We start from the raw sequence: 20,943 nt of genomic DNA, 5'->3' as shown, positions 1-20,943 counted from the left end.
TTACATATCTGAATAGTGCTCTCAAAAGGCAAAATTTATGCTCATTTATTCAAGCATAAATTTACATATTTCTTATACACTCGCTCTCGATCTAAATTAACATATTTCTTTCAAAGACAATATTAAATTTTGTATGTAAATCATCAATTTTATTATATAAAAATCCGAGAAAATAAAAACTCCTGAATGCTCGATTGCACAGTGGTCTTGAATCTTTTATGAGCTATGACGATCTTAGAAAACCCAAATTATGCCTTTTCTGAGAAAGATGCGAGGTGTAAATTTACGAAAAGAGATGTATTAGCTTTATGTCAGTTGACAATTTTCGTTCAATTGGATCCTCCATTGGCGGTTAGCCGGCTGCCGGCATCACGTTTTTCGACCAGCTATAAAAACTTATCTGCCATCAGTAGGGCGTCGTGATAATCAGCGGGACGGAAGTTTCAGTAAAAGTGTGTCATCGTAATGTGTGAAAGGCGATAATAATGGTTGCGTCAATGAAAGCGATTACGTTTGTTGGGAACTTGATTGGTTGTATCAACGAACGTCATTATATCATCTGCGCGTGCAGAATGTTACTGCAAGATAAATTACTCGCGATTCTTAATATGCGAAAAGAAATAAATAACCAGTCGGCAGAGTCGTTAAATTGAGGTTTATTATAGTTCGGAGATAACGATTAAAAATAGGAGCAAACAACACCGTTGCAGTGATTGTTTCTGAGAAGCGTATAAAAATATCATTGTATTAAGAAACGGAGTCTGATGCAAGCCTGCAACTTATCTTCTTCTTTTTAAACGACTCTTAATGTCGCGAAAGTGTCCACGACTGCTAACAAAAACTCTTTAAACGTTCTTGAGCAAAAGAGAAAAAGAAATAGAGGCTACGACATACCCTATTAAGTATATTTCATCACTACGCTTTTTTATTTTCCGGATTCTCTGTCCTAAAAAAATCTCCGAAACATGATGTTCTTTTAAATAATGTCCTATAAAATGCGCGTTTGTGGTGAGCAGAATATTAGTCAGTCAGACTCGACGGAAGAAACGTTTAATTTAAATTCAATATTTCCGACATTAAAGTATATATATCCGATGAATATTCACCGGATTTTGTCCTCTCATCTCTAGAATATTTATTAGGACTATATCTTAAAAGACAGGTTCCAGAAATTTCAGGAGATCAAGTGTACGGTCCTGGAGGCGGTATGTGTGCAGTTCGGAAGCGATGTTCCAACCGCGCATGTGAACGAGGAGCCGCGCGGGCGCCCGTGCTCCGTCTCGTCTCGATCCTCACGGATCTTTTTTTCTTTCTCTCAGCCGTAATATCCCGTTTGTCGCGTCGTGCGTCGTCGTCGGCCTACCGCACGTTTCGCACGCGATATTTCAACGATTTCAACGCCGACACGCCGCGCCGAGACTTTACGCGCGAGCGAGGGGCGTGTGTTTATCGCGTGCGGACTGCGGGCTTTGACCGTCGCCGGGTTTTCGTCTCGCCTCGCATCGCATTGACCCGATCGGCGTGGCGGTGTCGTCCACCACCGACGCACGTTGCAGCGGACGGGGTCCGGCTTCCGTGGGCACGTAAGCCTCGACACGTGTGTCTAAGGTACGTTCGTGCGTATATGCGTGCGTACGTGCGTAGTACGACGGCGACGCACGCGCGACGGGAATCGTCGACGAGGTGACGTCGCGGCGACGTCGTGTCGGTGGATTTTCGGACACCGCGAACGTGAATCGCGAGAGGATCGTGTGCGTCACGTCCGTCACGGTGCGTGTTGCGCGTAAGTAGTGGCGCCCTTCGCCGAGACCAGATTCGTCATGGGCGAATCCCTTCGCACGACCGACCGAGGTTAAATATCCGCGGACCACCTTGCGTAACAATCGATACCGCGTCGCTCGATTTTCCCGTGACCCCGCTGGGAAATTGAGGCGGCACGCCAAAAATATCGAGCCGCGTTCGTTTGGGGTACTTTCTTGAATTTATCACTCGCGGAGCTGCCGTCCACGCGGTATCTGTATCTCCCCGATTTCACGGAGATACGTGGATTCGATTTCGTGAATGCTTAGGCTGGGTCATTAATGTCATTATGCATTAATTGTTACAGAAGAAGATAAAATTTCGAGAAAGTGGCGTATCTTGCAATGCTCTTAACTGTTTTGCATTTAAAATATCGTATAGTGCTCTTTTTCACATCCCTCTGCAGTATAATGTGCAAAGACCGATGAACCTAAGATTAAAATAAACCACCCTACGAGCTTTAATAATCATATTCGAAAACCCGAGAGCATTAAGGAAAATAAGTCAAAACAAAGTTTCGAAATATGTTTTAAGGCTAGTAAAATGTGCGTCATCATTTAAATCCAGATTAGAATAAAAGTTTGCTTAATAATTTTGTATAAATAAAAAATTCAGATTTTTATCAAAATAAAAACTATTTAAATAAACACCAGAGGTCTATCTTATTTTACGCACAAAAAAATCTCAACCTTCCAAATTTATTTCTATATATCTTATTATTTCGAGAACAAATCTAGCTTTTGAAAAATCATACACGATCCTAGCATTTTTCTCTAGATAAAATTTTCGAATTAAAATGTGGCATTGTGACGCATAATGAGCTAAGAGACTAACTGCTACAAAGAAAAGAGAGGTATCTGGGCCCAATCAAGAATTGCTGTCGCAATTCATTGCAGGAAAACTGGAGCTTGCATGGGGGAGAACAAAAGTCACGCCTGACTAATACTAATGTTGTATCCCTGGAAAAACTATTGGGAACAATCGGTGCAGAGGGGAGTGTTCCGATCGTCGGGAACAACGTGTGTTTTTCTCAACGCGCATTGTTCTACGTGCCGCTGGGCATAATGGTAAAACCGGAGGCTAACATCGCGGTTTTTACAAAGATACTATACATGAGTCACGCAACGCATATACGGTGTTGATCCTGACGAGCGGATATCGTATACGAGTTCCGCTGAAAATCTCAATCAACAAAGACGCATTAATCGCGCACCGTTTCACCGTAAGTAAAAATCGCGTGCGTGTGCGTTCTGTGCACCGTTTCTAAGAACGTCGATAGCGTTTTCGAGTAAACGTGATTTTGAAGAAATCCTATTTCATGAAAATGTTTTTGAACGTGTAACGAACGTGCGATGAATATTTTCTGATCTATATATCTCTTTATTTTAATTCAGGATTAAATAAAAATTCAAATTTTAACAAAAACTTATCAAAGACAGCAAATCGTTAAACAACAAGCAGATATATGTCTTTCAGTAAAGAATTGCTTTGATATATAAATATATAACAATCAAAATTATTATTATTATTATTATTATTCTTTATTCTCTATTTTTAAGGAATATTTTCATCTATATAATATTATCTTACAACATTGTATTACATTTTTCTAAATTATATCGAATCTTGTTGGGAGCTTTTAGACTCTTTGAAACTTTATCTATATTATTTTATGTAAACACAGAAGGGAGTACAGATTCAATAGTCATTGATACAATATTTTGACTTGTGAGAATCAGATTTATTCGCTCCCGGAGCGATTTTGATCGTCTGAGTCGAAAACGCTATGGGCTCTTATCGTCTACGTGATCGTGTCTTGATGTCATCATCAATCGACTTTTTCATTGTCGGCATCGCTCGTTGACACTTTCCAGCACGGAACACGACCATGCACTCGAACATAATATTACTGTCGACGTTGGTGGCCTTCGTCACCGCCGAGAGAATTCTAATGACAGAGGTCTTCGTCATTCCCATCAGACCCGAGACTTTCGATTGGAATACAGATGGTAAGAGAAATATATTTAACCTATTCTAATTTTTTCTTAACAGAAATACTTTATCCAGTATCGTAATCGATGGATATCAGTAAACTCAATATATCAATAAATTTTTTGCATCTTAAAACAAAAAAATTATGAAAGAAAGAAACAAGGAACAAAAGAAAGATACAGAATTATATTATGTATACCGTTGTTCTCAGCTTATGTATATTATTATCAAAATTAAATCAAATTAGAGAGATAAAATACGAAATAATTAAAACGATTGAAAGCCCTCGAATTGGTCTATGAAAATACTATTATTTATTATGCGGCGTTTATTGTACTCTATTTTACGTCCAATCTTCAAATTATATTTTTTTTTATATAAATAACGAGGAAAACGGAGATATATTTTCTAAATTCCTATATATTAAATTTATACAACAAAGATTATTATTTTTATAAAAAATATGTGTAGAATAAAATTTTTGTGAGGTTACAACAGGTATTTAGCTTTACAGTTTCTTCTTATCATTTAAAGTCAGTAAATATTGTTTTGGAAAACTTATCTAAAATAAGGAACAATATCAGACAGCTATTATTATCCCACGTGGATACCCGTTAACCCATTTCACAATACGAAATTAAACTATGTCTTCGTACGTCATTCGTAACACGCCGCGAATATCAATTACTTGTTGGACCGTCGTCGTCGTAAACGTTTGCGCTGACCTTATGATCAATATTGTCGCATACCGCGGTACTTTCTAATTCAACGCCTTCGGACAATTTTAACGATACACGAAAGGAGTTGTTAAAGTTATCGCCTGTCTCATATACAAAATTATATTTCTCAAATTAGATGAGGCCGCCTGCCGTATGTGCGCTTGAAAAAAAAATTTATTTCGTATTCGTATTTCTTATTCAAACTTAAGTCGATCGATTATTTCGAGAGAAGTGAAAGGATCTTAAAAATCATATAGAATTTAGATCACATGTTTATATATGTTTCGGACATTTAAGCAGTTTTATTCACAGAGAAATATATATTTTTTTACTTTATTATCATCTTTTTTCTTTGTTTTTTGTACCAGCATTAAGAACCGTTGTCCCATTAATTTTATTTTTGTCTGCCGTTTTAACCTTGTTTTTTGCACATTTATTACTATGCGACATTTTTATTCCTAATTTTTCACACACTTTTCTCTTTTGCAATTTTTTAAAAAAGTTTTATTAAAATATTTATTTTAAGTTGTTTATTTTTCTATTTTCTATTTTTCTATTACAGATATATTTTATATACATTTCTTATATATTTTTTTTTCTATATTTTTTATAAATAATTGTTCTGTCATTTTATGTCGCAAACATCTCGGATACTTATATACTGTGTCGTTTTATTTCAGGACACTCAGATCAGTTTTCGTATCAACCTTCTTTGCTGAACGCCCCCGATCTCCCATCATGGATACATTACACCTACAGCAAGAAGGATCATCACGGTTTTTTATACGGCGTCGCGCCTATAGATCAAAAGTATTTTCAGGTGATACACAATCACGCTATGTCATCAGTTTGCAGTTGACAATGCTTAACTGAGATAATTTCAGCTGGAAATCGTGGGGTTGAACAAACACACCTACGAAACCCGTTACAAAGTGCTCGACATGAACGTGATCGAGAGAGAGAATCTGACCAAGTACGAGGTGCACCTGAAAATCGACAATCTAAACGTGGAAGACATGTTCGATCGTAATCGCACCCAAAAGCTCCTCGATATATTCAGGTCGGTTCGCGTAAATTTCTTATAATCTTCAATTCCGTAGTTTCAACGTCCTTGATACCGATAACGTACGTCATTTGTCGCTTCCTTCCTTATGCAAAGCGTAAACAGGGGACTTTTTCGATATAACACATGTATAAACTTCTCAGAAATCAAACTAGTTAACTTTATATGTAAAATGAAAAAATAGAAAAACTTGATAAACAAATCATGTACTCTGAAATTAAGAAATTAGAACAAAAAGTGAAATCGATCAGTTTTATTTTTTTCGAGAGGCTATATCTCCAATTAATGATACTCAAATAAATAAATTGTGCCGATAACAAACGCATTTAATTTTAATTGCAGAAAAAAGTTATGGAAAGGCGCTACGGATCTGTACGTGACTTTTTTGGCGTCTGCGATTGAGCTCGGAGCTCGTTTACCCCTGAAACCCAGCGAAGGCGAAGGGTGAGTTTCTAAATTATCCTCTATCCAACTCAATTTAGCCCTTAAATCCAAGAGGGTAAAATTCGCTGCGAGACTTAGGATAGCAAAGCTTCCAACTATGACTTTCTACAAACGTTTCATCAATCATCAACTATACAGGTGAATAATATTCACAAACAGTTACACAAGATGTGGCAAATATATCATTAAAAAAACAATATAAATTATTTTTCATATTATTTGGTATTAGAGAATAACGTAAATAATGATGTCTTTAAACGGATTCTTTCTCGATTCCAGCGTTAGTCAATTACGCGAATGGCATAAATAAAAAACTAGAAGTTGATAAAGTTGATGACAAAATTTCATAGAAACGCATTAACGTGGTAATGAAAATTGGAATAATGTTGCCATCACGACGAGAAGCAGCTTCTCTGATATCGCTGACGTACTAATCATCCGATCAACCGCAAACAGCTCCGTGACGTGGATTCACGACGGTTGTTTTTATAATTGTATATTGCTACTTCCTACATGCGCTATCGTTTATGCGCCCGACGGGAAAAACATAGGTAACGCTCTCTTATCGGAGGCTGGATAATCTAATTATGTATATGGCCGACAACTTTGAGAAATGGCAGTCGTTAAGAGATAGCGATCTATGTTGCAGTCGTGCCTGTTTTATTCCTCGCACACATTATAACGTTTTATTCTTAACATATTATATCAAGCATATTATTATAAAAAATATTCCAAATGCGACGATTCGACAGATGACAGACTCATCTGTCATCGAACTGAAGCGAATGATATGGAGCGAGTAACGATCGGGATTTGCGTTGTCATCGCGACGAGTCGCCTTGGCGCTTATGATGCGTATTAATAAAAATTTTCACCAAGTTTAAATCACCTATAGTGACGAAGAGTATTGTACGAAGCGTCTTGAATCACAATTAATGACTTTTATTGCTTACATCATCGCGATTAAACGCTCCTCCTTTTGCGGATTTTTACCGTGACGTAGTTCGTCGATCGACAGATATCGCTTTTTCGCGCGATTATTTCCCATAGAATCCGCGATTGAATGACGGCATAATTATTCACGCATTTTCTCGAATAAGCGTCCAGTTACACGTGGGATCAAGCCGATTGGACTTTCCATTTATAATCGTGTTTATAATCGTTATACGGCGCATAGTTCCCGCGCTCTGTGACTCCCCCAAGATTCTGATTCCACGGATCAACAATCATAATTTATCGCAGTAATCTACGCGATACTCCTGCGGCCACGTAAACGGACGATAACGATGATTTATCTTCCACTTTCATGTCCATCAGGCTTCTTGTAGGAAAACACTTGCGTTCTGAAACGATGTGGGTTTCCTATAATCGACGATTACACCGCATATTATCGATACAAACAATGATTGTTATTTTTAACGACAAAGAGATTCACGTGAGAGCGATGATAAGCGAGAAAAATCGAAGGATATTGCGAGCGGACGATTGCAGCAGATATAATTTGCAACGGAGAAGGGGGCTCGAACCAGCTAATATAATACTTTAAGTGCACTTGTTCATGGCATTGATGATTTAACCATTTGCAAGTTCTATGTCCAAGTGGACTTCACATAATCCTTTGCGATAATGGTTTTCCCCAAGTATATATATATTTGAATCAGTGTATGATTATAATTAACAAATAAATATTTTTGGAATCCTCATAAATTCGTCCAATTAATAAAAATTCTTTAATGATATTAGACCTGTCGATTAAATTAAATCAAATCGAGGATATTTCATTTTCACTGATTTGAAAGATAATTTGGATCGCCAAAAGTTAATTACGAAATGTCAGTATTGGAGAATTTCGGGATTTATATTTTACCTACATTTACGCTTATTCTCGTGGAATTGTCGTGAAAAACGATCTCGCATGCAGAATGATGAGACGGAGTCATGCGCGGTATTGCTGTTATTGAAGCGCGGAGCGGCGCGCGGCGTGGGCCGGCTTCCTTCCGGTGCAACAATATATGTGACATAAAAACAACGTATTTACACGCGACATGAGGCGTGTCACGTCAAAAGAAACGTTGAAATTCAAATGTTACGAAACCCCAACGTTGTTGCATCGACGTGGCGCAGGACGTGACGCGGGATATCGGGGTGAGAAAGAGAGAAAGAGAGACATCACATTATTCCCGATGTAGATTTATGTTTGGACAAATACGTCGAGGCAAAAGTAAGGAGTAACAGTTTCGCAACGAGATATCGATTCATTACAAAGCAGCTCAAAGTCACATTTAAGCTACCGACGTGCTTTCCGGCAGCGAGATTGGAAACACAATGGTTTTTCTTATAAAGAGCAAATCACTTATTAATAATATTGAATAAACGTGTTTCACGGTTTTAATCTTTCGAGGTAATGTTTGTTTTTTTGCTCTCGATGATTTTCTGATTCATCACATCTGATTCATTGCGTGTGATTTAAATGAAATCGAGTCGTTCGTTATTAAACGACGTGAGTCAACTTCTTTTTTACCAATAAATCAGTTATTCTAAAATTAGATGACCTTTCTTTGAAAGACTTCCACGCAAATATATAAATTAAATATAATATTTTTAAATTAGTAAAACAATGTAGGTATATGACTTGTAAAAGATATGCGTAACGTGACTAATTGTAAGATTATCTGGTGTTTTACTCATAAGTGACGTGAAATAAGAAATTTTAGAATAAAAAATTTCGAAAATTTCTCTTTTTCTATTAATTTTTTTTGTGACGCGTGGTTTCTTTTTTGCGGAATGACGGACACAATCGTGTCCGGATGGAAAACTTTTGTTCGCGCGCCGCTAAAACTTCTCGCAGCGGGCTCGGATCTGCAGCGCGAGTGTACTCTCGTTTCACCTGCTAGCGTATCACGTTTGTTACCGTTACGATCCTATTGTCGGAAAAAATGCGACGAAACCGCAACGATAGTAGTCACGGAATTGCCGGGTCGCTCCTATGATCATTATTATCATATATGATACCGCCGCGCGTTCGACAAATTCGGACAATCGAGGAGTTACCTTTCACGTCTCGACGTAACACCCACGTATATCTCTCATGTTAATATACGTGAATCACACCATTGTACAGTCACCGCACTTAAATTATTTTCGATCGACACCGAAATCACGTCATTGGACACGTGCATCGCCTTAAATGTGCGATCAAGCGAAAGTTTGAAATTGTTACGTCTACAATGAGACGAGCGGCAACGATTAATCTCACACGACGGCGAGATAAATCGACTACGTAACGATCGGTACCGCAAAGACACTGCAAAACACACTCGATTTCGCGATACGTGTCCAGTTAGACAGGCAGAAGGAATAAAACGAACGAGAACGTTTTATTGGCCGAGATCCTTCACCTTGTTCAGCCCTTCGTCTCTCTGTCACACGTCTCTCGCGCTCGAGATTTCTCAGAAGGTGCGTTATCCGACACTGAGAACTAAGAGAGCCGTATCATAACTTCGTAACCGCACAACGGAGCGAAAGCTCGAAATCGCGTCCACGATCGCGGGACGAGAGAGCGGCGCGATTAATCTCTCTCCCGACTAAGATAAATCGATTACGTGCTGATCAATCGCGTGTACTGCGTAGCGTCTGATTGTCACTTTCAGGCTTATTGCGCGTCGCGCGTTGAAGTACGATAACACCAAGCAGCGGCAATTTATTCCCAACGTAAATCCGACATTGTCATCACGCTCTCGGAGCATTTAACTTACTGACTGGCGGAGGCCTGTTTCCACGGGTGATAAGGCCGCGCCTAAGGAGCCACTTCGACCTTAGATATGTATCAGTGCAACCGTATCGTTGCGTATCAGTGAAAGCCGAGAGTTCGCGATCGCGAGATTGTCGGAGTTTGATTGCCTCGACATTGGACACTATACGGGCATTGGGTTTTGTCTAATCAACTTTAAATTATCAGCGTAAATGATCGAATACGCGAGAACAGCGTAATATATTTTCGTGACAAACGAAGTCTGAATTATTTGAGGACAAAATTTTTAAATTAAAAAAGGTATAATTTAAATTTTTACCTGAACTGTGGTATGTTTCTCTTTAGTTTGCAAATATGAAAAAAATTACAATTTTTTTGAACAGAGAAGAAGTTGCATGGACAAGTAGAAATTAATCTTGCGTTTCTTTTATAGATTTCTTGTATAGGTTGCTCATGCTGAGTTAATATCGCTGTATCGCACGTATTACTCGCAGAGTGTCATAATGATTAGTCTCGAAAGCTATTATTTGATCGATGGAGCTAGTATAATTTGTGAAAGACGTCGAATTTAAACGCGCGAGCTGTGTGATCTGTAGGCTGTCATTCGCACGCAAGGAAGCTCAATATCGTGAAGTAATAATTACATAATTCCGTGGCAAACAGATGATTTAAATCAGTAGAATATATCCAACGAAATTACAATTTCGAGTTCGTTCAGGTAACGCGCAATAATGATAAAAAAATGTGACAGGTTAAAGAGTACGATTGACGGAAAATGGTTATATTTCAAAGAATTAAAGTACGTAGCGCGATATTGGGATAGGTCGCTTTTGAAGTAATACGTTCGCGCTGGCGAAAAGAAGAGGCGGTTTAATAATAGTCTTCCGGATGCAACAACGGCATTGACCCACATCGGTAGTGTCAACAATTTACGAGGTAATGGACAATCGTTTACTGCGTTTATTGTCAATGCACGCTCGTATGTACGGGCAAAAGTCCCACGCGCGCTACTTAAAGGAATCCTTGACGGGAATGACGCAAATATACCGTGAATATCGCGATATGATCGTTCGACAGTCGAGTATATAGGTTTCTTCGTAATGTCGCGAGCGATGACTCTTTGGCTCAGGTGAATCCTTCCTTGACTCGCGCTCGCGTCGATGCATTTTACATCTCGTTGAAAATTATGCATCTCTCTGATGCATTTCTCATTGTCAAGAAGAAATATCGTTTTGTTTCAGAGTCGTCGTGAGACTGGGTAGTACAGTGCCGTTCTCGCAGGAATTGAACGAGTTGCAGGAGGAAGTGAAGCCGCTATGGAAAATGCCGTCGTGCCCCAGAGACTTCAAGAGGACCAGTGTAGAAATACTCTTCCGAGAGGCTGAGTTCGGATTGGACTGGTGTTCCTTCAGATTAGTAAGTTGCGGTTGATTAAACTACGTTGCTGCACATACACGCGCGAAACCTCACTTACCGTGATTAATGTTAAATGCCCGAGAAGAGTCTCTTTCATATGTCTTTGGTGAAAATTGACTGTCTATTTATATAACGTTTGCTATTTATATAACGTTTACTCACGTTATTCGTCTTTCACAAAATTATGCAAACACAATTGCATGCGAATTACATTATCACGTCAAATCTCTAATATGTTAATTATCTTTTCGTGGATCACGCAGATCTCTAGACACGTCATTGTACATTTCACTCGATCGTGTCGTCATCGCATATTTCTTGGATATTGTCAATCATCAGGTTCGTCCTTAATTTGCGGAATGCAGTTATTTCCGCAGTCTCATCTCGATCAAGCGATATCCACAATTTACGCAATTTTACGTGAAATGCCAATCGCGCAAATCATACTCGTTATCTCCTTGTGACACCTCATTATACGACACTCTCCTCGTTAGTTGCTCGGTAAAGGTATAATTTTCGCAGCTGGAGGAAGATCAACAGAGTCTGCAGCACGAGAGCGCCCGGAGGGGCCCCAGCGCGAACGTCGTGGGTCTACCGTCGTCGGGCATCTCCGAGCACACGGAGTGGCGGTGGGCCCGTTCGACGAAGGCTAGCATACCCACGAGAAGCTACTTCAAGGAGATCGCCACCACGATTTTCGTACCGGTCGCACTGCTCCTCGTGCTGGGCGCCTTACTTAGCACCGCTTTCTGTCTACATCACGAGAAAATGTAAGCGCACGGTTGGAGGAAAAACCAGTCAAACTTGTTTCAAAACGATGATTATTTGCATTCCAGAAAAACTGATTTTAGCAATTTTATCTGCATATTTCTCTTACATTGTAATTAAGACGCTTCTGTTTTATATCAATTTTTTTAAATCTTTAATTGACATCAAACTTTTTTTACGTATTGACGGCGCGCATAAAAAATTGCATAAGAGATTCTATGCTGTGGCTGAGAGTGGGATGAAAATACGCAAGTCGGAGTCTTTTCTCTAGGCTAGTCATATAAAATGAGTAAATGTTTGTTATTTTGAGGATCAGCAGACGTAAAATAATATGTTAATGAATGCAAAAATGGCACAAAATATCAGCAAATAAGTCTATAAATGGTAATACATTTAAAAAAAGAATAACATACACGCTGCATAATGTATTAAAATAAACAAAAAAGAATAGTCTGAAATGATGTATTGCTAAATTTCAATTATAATATTGTACAAAAAAGATGATGTATCGTAGCTCTTTTGCCGTTAACATGTAAATGTGGTGAAACAAAATGAAATATGTCGCATTAGCAAAAGGATAAGGCCGTCCAGAAACACACGTGTCATAAAGTGACATTCACGAAAGACCAGAACAGTAGCAAGAAATTTACGCGAGTACAAAAAAGGTTGGCTTCGAACACGAACGGAAGCATTTATCCAATTTATGGCATATGTAATTGTACTAATAATTATAACACATGAAGAGTGGGGGATATTATCGAAAACACAGTTTCATATACAAAGTGGCCGACTATTATCAAAGAATATCTGACTAACAGACTCAAAGCTAGTTCTTGTTGAGCAAGAACATTTTAATCAGGAAGAAGACAATGTCGAATTACCAGAAGATGTCCAAGTATCAGAACATTTAATGTTGCAGGCTAAAAGATTTAGAAGAATGACGCGCGATCAATTTTTCGCCGTGGAAAAATCGATTTCGAATTAGACAAAGATAGACGAAGTTTATACTTATGTAGTTTTTCCAACATTTTTGTAAGATTAAGAGCTGTATATTTTGCCGTACATTATCACGTTCCAGTTTCCTTTCCTTGCAGCTCAAGGCAATAAAAACGGACGTTCAGGGACGGTTAATTTGCGATGAATCGCAACGAGGCGGGCACTATCTTTCGAGAGGCACGCGGTAAAAAGTATTGCAATTACAGTCATCGGGATAATGTAATTTACATACGCGACACAAACAACCAATTGCAGGCATAGTATAGACATAGAATTGAGATTCTTGTACGTGTGACGTAACCGATCCAATTATGATCTTATTATGGACTCTATGTGCGTCACGTTTATTTTGCACGCATACGTATTTAGTTGGTAAAACGAAAAAAAAAAAGACTATTTTAGCTCGTCGAACGTCAAACCTATTTTAGGATTGAATTAACGATAAACTGATAGCACAGATAATTGCAAATAAATGCATAACGGTTTAACATACCTATTATTTATAATTTTTAATACAAGGTTTTTGCGAAAGTTTACGTACGGATGACCATTTTCCAACCATCATCATTAATCGCTCCAATTTTGCCGTGAACTATTGAAACAATTATCTATTATATGCTGCCGATAATTTCTAATAAGTATTCCCGATCCCGAGAGCGCGTGACTGTTTCTGATGGGTTCTGTTATTGGCAATGCTTAATTAATTAGCTGTCAATAACATCGGTAATGCTCCGTGTCGCTATCTACCACAGAAACCGATAAGGAGAAAGATAAAACAAGAAAAGAAAACAGAAAAGAAAACGCAAGTATAATAATAAGAATAAAGACCGAATAATAAAGAATAATAAAAAATAATAATGGAAAGAAAAGAAAGGGACTGATTGATCGATATGATGAGTTTCATATTTAATTAATTTTCAATATTTTCAACGACACCATTTAATAAAACCGGTACCGCACTAATAATATGTAGGGAAAAATATCGACATATATTTTTTAAAAATAATTATGCCTAGTCATCAACGATGACAATAAGAAATCACCTGATCTTTCCCTCTCTTTCACTAGACATTCGCGTCATACACGTGCACACTATTACCATTTTAGCACATATGATTTGGTATCTTTTGCCGTGTGTATACACATTTGCCATTGGCGTATGGCATACATACGTGCGTGCGTGCGTGCGTGCGTGCGTGCGTGCGCGCATACATAACGAACGGGTAAGTGACCGCGAGTGATCGGCGCTTTACGATCAATAGTCAGATGGTGTGTGACGTGATCGAGATCGGAGTGACGCAATAGAATCGCTTATCGGCGACGGCGGCTAGCTCGTTCACGCGGAAATAGATTAATGTATCTGCACCGATCGATGTTGTTTTCCGATCGCCGAACGGCCGATCACGCAAAACGAGCGCTAATTTTACATTCCGATCGATGTAAACACCGGTTGAGTTTTGTATTCTTGAATTGGCGTCTGGTCGCGCGTCTACTAAAATTTCCCACTATCGCAGCTCTCTCGTTCGTCCGCGATCGCGATGCGATGCGATGCGTCGAGCAACGATCGGTGTGTCACTGCTTAAACGACGCCACGTCATTTCGTGAATTTATGTATAAGATGTAAAAGAGAAAAAAGAATTCTATTTTTTGTTTTATTAAACGTACAGTTTTACACCGTTAAGGGATGAAATTTAAACCTGTACCTTGAGTTAAATAACATTTTGTTATTTTTGACTACCACGTGTGTCGAAAATTATTATTTTAACAAAACAGTATTATTTTAACTCCATTGATTTAGTTAAATTAACATTGTTTTAGTAAAATTGATGATATATTGAGTAGGAGTAGTGGCGACTTATAGAAATGGTTAAAAATTAAAATTGAGTGTAATTTGACACTACGAATTTAATAATGCAGATAATAATAAACCTTTAATAATACACCAATAATACATTTTTTGATTAAAAGACAAATGATAAAATTCTTTTAATAATATAAATTGTTAAAAGTTTATCTGGAGAAACGCGTTCATTTGTGGAAAGGAATAAATACCCGACGAGAAGATATAAAAACTGATTATTTAACAAATTACCTCAAGGGTGAGAATGCTGTCCGAAAGAGATATATAAAGAATCTAAAAAATCGATACGTTTTTCAGCATATTTAATATTTTTCATATGTTACTTTATTTTATATACTATACCCCGTTCGATAAAAGACGTGGAATAGGGCGGGAATTTCTAATAATACCTACAAGTTCGCAAAATGACATAACGCTGCCTCGGTTGAACGCTTCAATTGCTGGCCACAAAAGCGGCGTGGCCCGGCTTCACTGTACCGCTGTAAAAGGCGTGAAGTGCCCGGAAATGATGCTTACAATGGCTACAAAAGCCACTTTACAAAGTTACCGCATAAGTGCTGCCATAAAATCTATAAGCTTTTCTATGCACTTATGAAAACGTGCTCTAACTAAAGATATCCGTATTTTTATATCTGCGTATAAGGTGTATGCGAAATTGCTGGGAAAAGTGTATCGTTCAACTCGACTGCAGTTAGGAAAGTTATATTAAGTATAAGTATCGAATCAGTTTTTTCCATTTTGCCATGGTTTACAACTTAAAGAGATTGATCTAATTTAACGTTACATATCTCCCTTGTAAGTGTACGTCTCTTTGTTGATTTATCTGTTACGTTACAAAACACTTTCACTTTAGTACACAGCATGTGACTCGTTACTTTTGATAATACCGGCTAATCTATTATAGTTAGGCGGTTTACGTCAAAGTATTTATCGTAAATATTTAGCGAAACCTCTTGAACCTTCCAATGATAATGCGTATTCAAACGATACACGAAATCGCATCTAATCTAATCGTATAACGTCAATATTTTTTGCGACGGAGAGCAATAAAACCATTGAGGTAATTTATAAACAGCTCACATCAGTATGCGAGTTACGATCGCGAGGAAAATAAACATGAATCTATAATTGCTTCTGTTCGCCAAGTGTAATAAGTCCATTACCGAACATCCGGCACGTAACAATTATGAAACGCGTTTGGCGAACGTAAACATTATCAATCGTAATGTGATAATTTACGTAAAATATTTTAGGTTTATGATTTATTGCAAAGTGCAGATGTAGGTATTAATTTCACGTTTCAATGTAATTTTTACGAATTTCAATAGTCGTTTTGCGATAACCGTTTCGTGATTCCGATCAGCGGGAGGCGCGTTTCTTCCTCAGTAAGATTAAATATTACGGCCGACTCGATACGCGTCCATAATTAGAAGCGTATCGCGACGTGCGATTAGGCGGAATGTGGCGGAACTTCGTTAACGGCTTTTAATCAGGTCGCCGGCTGTTAGTATGTTGCATAGTAACGGTACGATGCATACAATGAATCGCAGCGAGTTCGCAAAGAGAGGCCCTGCCCAAAGCACCGCACTCGCACGCACTCGGGTGCGTGCGTGTCTTGGGAGTACATCGTGCATGGGGCGCGACAATTTTCATCGGCGCGTCGCGATAACAAGTCAATTACGTCGTGCCACACGTGACGATTGACGCAACGCTGACGCAGCCGCGTGCATTTCGCGTGGCACCGGGAGAGTGTCGGTAATATAAGGATCCATTTCAAGTCACGATCGATACGCACATTCGCCGTATGCATTTCCGCGTTTCGCATTTTTGTCGAATCGCTCGCGTTCCACGATGAGGGGGACCCCGACGACAAACCGTGCCGCGATCAAGGTAATCGCGCGGTTGATAAAATGTGAGCGCTGCGCAAACAGGAACAGGACTCGCGCGTCATTCGCGCGATATGACTCATTAAAAAGTTCTGGCGGTTATGCGAATGGAGAGAGAGAGAGAGAGAGAGAGAGAGAGAGAGGAGCTATTCGGAGGATCTATTCGTCGGAATACGATTCGAGCGGAACCCGTCGTAGAAGCCTGTCGCACAACGGAAGAAGTCGGGTTTTCGCCGAAATTATACGATAAACGGGTTTTACCAGTTCGAACTCTTCGATTCAGGACTCTCTCGACTTTCTTCCCATTCTACGATAAATATACGAACGTTAATTAGAATTTGATTAAATGTTATGAGGAAAATTAATTTGTTTTAACAGTTATTTGAAATATCTATTATATGAAAATTTTGCTTTATATTAACAATCCGTAAGAGTTGGCAGAGATTCTAATAGAAAATGTTTCGGGCAAAAAATAATATCGTGGAGAAGGAATAATATTTCATTACTATATTTTTATTGTCAATTGTAAGAATGATTGGAATATTCGCAACAGTCGATTACCCGTTTACACACGGTTGAAAGAAATCTAATTAATTTAACATTAATAACGTTAATAACAAATGAATAGCAGACGTTGTTCATAATAGATATGTCTGACAAAGTTCCGTGAATGTTTCGGTTTCTTCGCTTTTTACTATGCCTTACGTATGTGCGTGGCTGCGAGGCTCGCGACTATTGTGTTCTGACGTAAATGGTAATTAAAATACCAGCCGTTGCGGGAAAAATAACATGCCAAGAGTCTTATTATAAGAATCAATTTTTGTTTTTAGAATACATAGTTTAATTTATGGATATTATTATGATAATATAATTTATGATTGACGCAAACGTGTTAATGTTAAACCGACCGGACAAAGTTTACACTAACGATATTAATTGATCAATCGCTATTTAAAGATACTCCCGCGATGAAAAACAGTAGATATTTATGTTTTATTTTCCTAGGTCGGATCCAGAGTCAGATGAATATTTCGATGAACTCTTTAATATTTTCCTTTTGCGAGAACAACCCGTCAGGTATGTTCATTCCGTCCCTACACATAAATAGAGTCTGAATTTTTTAATAAATACTAATTTTTTCAAAGTGAGACGCGACGTTACTAAAATGTTACTAATTTCGCGTAAGTCGTAGTATGTCGCGAATTAAAAGCATTATCAGCTGAATGTAATTTCAATTAATTCAGATAAAAATTGTTTTCGATTAATTTCACATTTTCCTGAGCTTCTCTATTTATCTGCATGTTACGTAATACTTCACATTTATTTAAGCATAACTACGCTAGAATTGATGAACGCTTCTTAAAAACTTTGCACAAATGATGATTAATGAACTCACGTTCGTCATATGATAACTGTGACGACAAAATAACGGCTAGCGTGGGCTCGAAGCCGGATTTTAATTTTATTCACGCTCTTAAACTTCATCTTTGTTGCATCGGACGAGAAATCCGGGCCGCGAGGAGATAATTAATGTTCCGCTAAATTTAAATAGCTGCTTTAACGGAGCGAGATATTCCTGTTTTTGCAGCGAGAAGCGGGAACCTACGCCGGGGGAAGGAGTCGGAAACAACGGAATACAAATGGTGCAATACGCTATGCCGGAGAGAGGTACTCTGAAATCCCTTTCAGCTCAGCCACCGAGCCCGAACGATTCTCTATCGCGAAGTCCAAGGTAGAAATTTGCCCGGCGTAACAAACACGATTTAAACTTAAGTCTTAACGCCTTCAATACGAAAAAATCTATGTAGCAGATAGATAATTTTGTTTGTTAGACGCGAATTGTCGAGAATTTTCCATCGAAAGAGATTAAATACAGGGGGCCACGCATTGCCGTGCGTCTTTTACAACGAAATCTAAATGCATACTCTACCGGTTTCTATTTCTAGAAATTTACAAGCGTGAACATTCGACGAATATTTCAGTCATTTTTTCCCACACCGGAACTTCTTTTTCGAAAGATCCTGCTTCAGATAAGATGTTAAAAAAATCCCAACAGATTATCTCTTTGTTACGTGGCTACGTCTGGCGTACCAGCGCGACATCGTTTCTTAGGAAGAGAACGCGCGCCGTATACTCGTAACTCGCGAGCGGATTCATTAATCAAAACGAACGCACGTACCGCACTACTGTATAGCGCCTATAATTATTTCCAGTAAAATACACTTCAATGCAATCGCATTGCGAATCTATTACGTAGAAGTCGTAAAGAGGCACTCGTGCGAAGTCGAATAAATTTTTTTCACTTTTTACAACTACATTTAATTGCGTAAGAGCACAATCTCAAGGCGCTATACGCTGTTTAAATGGAGAGCGCGTTTTGGATTACTTAAATAATCCAAATTATTATATTTAACGAAAACAAAGTTTCGGAAGAAGATTAAAGAACTTAAAAGACATTTAAAGAATGAAGATAGACATTTAAAGAGTTTAAAGGCCTTGAGAAGACAACAGAGCCTTTGTTCGCTCATATAATGCCTCTTGTGTCCATTTCCATTAATGCGGAATAACTTTAATCTCGGTTCAACTTACTTTTCATCTTTTTCTAATTCTTAAAATTAGAACAAGATAAAAAGTAAGTTAAACCGTGATTAGAGTTAATCTGCATTGGTAGAAATGGACATTATCGTATACACATATCTGTGATCACATATGTGTAAGCGGTGCTTTGACGTGACAAATATTAAAATTTCTAATATTATTATTATCTTTTAGGGTCTCCGGTGAACGCTGCAATCCATACATTCGTCCAAATCCGCCGCCCTACGTCGGACCGAGTAACTTGTAAGTATTCTGCGGCTCTTTCCGTACGATCGCCCTAATATATTTACATCCCAATCAACGTGTTACGTATTATTCGTTTTGTTTCGTGTTCATAGCGCCGGTCTACGCGCTGATTTCTGACTACACGAGCAACCCGCGAAAACCTGGTTCTGCTAAGTGAAATATAGTTCGCGGGTGGCATTCAGCTGGACGTTCCGAAGAAGGTATAACGGAGCCGAGTGTTGCAAATTCATCGAAACCGGCTCCAAATTTGCAAGTTGAATCACATCAAATACGCACGTCGCTTATTATCGGTAGCCATAAACATGTATTGCGTCACGCTTTCCAAGCAATATAACAGCGGTTTGTTGGCGTTTAAACATTCTCTCTGGGAAATCGATTTGCGTTTGAAAAATTTTTTCGAAATCTATCTTCCAATAGAATAGGTAGAATAGACGCGTTGCGAATAGAAGAGCGTTCCTTCATGCAATATTGTACACAATTACCTGGTAGCAGGAGTGACGTCAAATGACGTGTTAATTCCGTCTTAATGACGTCTTTAACGTCAATAAAACGTCATCTTGCTACCTGGATACTCGCATCGATAAAATAAATATTAATTGTGTAACATAGGAGATCTGACTTAACAATAATCGTAGCAAAAGTTTGTATTAAGGAAATAAATGTGTAATCCTATAATAGAAACATTGTTTGCTTCAATACTCACTCTCATATATGTTGACGGACAGGCAATCGAAAGTGGAATTAATTATTTCCCTAAGAATATGCAAGTTCGATCGATGAAAAAATAATTCTCCGTTCCGTCCTTCGGTCGACTGTAACAAAGGAGAAACGAGTAATTAATGCTTTACTCGGAAGATAAATATCACTCGTTGAATTAAGAAGTCATTTATCGTTCGCGGTCATTAGAATCGTCTTGACGCACGTATACATAAAAACCTCGATTAGTTGGTAACATTTTCTACCGAATGCAATAAAACGGTTGCCAAGACGATTAGCGGGACGGGAAAGGAATTTCCCAGGTAGCAAGATAACGTCTAAAGACGTCTTAATGACGTTAGAGACGTCATTAAGACGGAATTAATACGTCATTTGACGTCACTCTGCTACTTGGGGTGAGGGCGAGATGAAAATCCGCGGGACCTGTAGAGAATACAAAAGAATGAGAGACCGTGAAAAAATCTTTCAATCTCGCGAACTAACCTTTCGCCTTCCGGCCGGAGATTCTCCGAGGCGGAGACGGAGAGCCGCAGCTGCGGAACGCGAGAGATTCAAATTTCGGAGCGGCACTGTCTCGCGCCCGGCGTTTGTTTGCGTACTCAACCTGACCCAACCTAGCCTGACTTCATGCTGGTTACTCCGGCTAGGGACGCGCATGCGCCGCGCGCCGCGCCGCGCCACGCCGC

General features: G+C 38.7%; 2 protein-coding genes across 10 annotated transcripts in view; one reads left to right on the top strand and one right to left on the bottom strand.

Moving 5' to 3' along the window:
• Window positions 1–20,883, bottom strand: part of 5ptasei (inositol polyphosphate-5-phosphatase A) — a 38,970-nt gene extending 18,087 nt beyond the window's left edge. Inside the window, exons 1-2 of the mRNA XM_071771712.1 lie at window positions 20,741–20,883; window positions 20,244–20,352 (exon numbers count right to left, since the gene is read on the bottom strand). Coding sequence (XP_071627813.1) covers window positions 20,244–20,249 — 6 coding nt within the window. The 5' untranslated portion in view covers window positions 20,250–20,352; window positions 20,741–20,883. The remainder of the gene's footprint in view (window positions 1–20,243; window positions 20,353–20,740) is intronic.
• Window positions 1,257–20,221, top strand: Scgalpha (sarcoglycan alpha). 9 transcript variants are annotated; one of them, XM_071771744.1, is made up of 12 exons: window positions 1,258–1,608; window positions 2,697–3,022; window positions 3,675–3,809; window positions 5,192–5,331; window positions 5,396–5,571; window positions 5,917–6,018; window positions 11,011–11,185; window positions 11,708–11,955; window positions 17,702–17,773; window positions 18,285–18,428; window positions 19,469–19,537; window positions 19,633–20,221. In XM_071771744.1, the coding sequence occupies exons 3-12, from the start codon at window positions 3,689–3,691 to the stop codon at window positions 19,655–19,657; spliced, it is 1,272 nt and encodes a 423-aa protein (XP_071627845.1). In that variant the 5' UTR covers window positions 1,258–1,608; window positions 2,697–3,022; window positions 3,675–3,688; the 3' UTR covers window positions 19,658–20,221. The 9 variants fall into 9 exon arrangements, with proteins under 9 accessions (XP_071627847.1, XP_071627849.1, XP_071627845.1 ...); XM_071771743.1 differs by having other exon boundaries at window positions 1,258–1,770; XM_071771740.1 differs by having other exon boundaries at window positions 1,258–1,783.
• Window positions 20,884–20,943: the final 60 nt, after the last annotated feature.

The sequence above is a fragment of the Temnothorax longispinosus genome, chromosome 2, assembly GCF_030848805.1.
Source record: "Temnothorax longispinosus isolate EJ_2023e chromosome 2, Tlon_JGU_v1, whole genome shotgun sequence".
In the NCBI taxonomy this organism is placed as follows: Eukaryota; Metazoa; Arthropoda; class Insecta; order Hymenoptera; family Formicidae; genus Temnothorax; species Temnothorax longispinosus.
The sequence above is the reverse complement of the archived record's forward strand: the minus strand, read 5'-3'. Positions and strand labels throughout refer to the sequence as shown.

Bases quoted from the DNA above. Each gene is read 5' to 3' on its own strand.
- Scgalpha (XM_071771746.1), top strand. From the start codon at position 3,689: ATGCACTCGAACATAATATTACTGTCGACGTTGGTGGCCTTCGTCACC. The intron at 11,186-11,707 runs GTAAGTTGCGGT...TAATTTTCGCAG, and splicing joins ACTGGTGTTCCTTCAGATTA to CTGGAGGAAGATCAACAGAG. The intron at 18,429-19,468 runs GTAGAAATTTGC...ATTATCTTTTAG, and splicing joins TCTCTATCGCGAAGTCCAAG to GGTCTCCGGTGAACGCTGCA.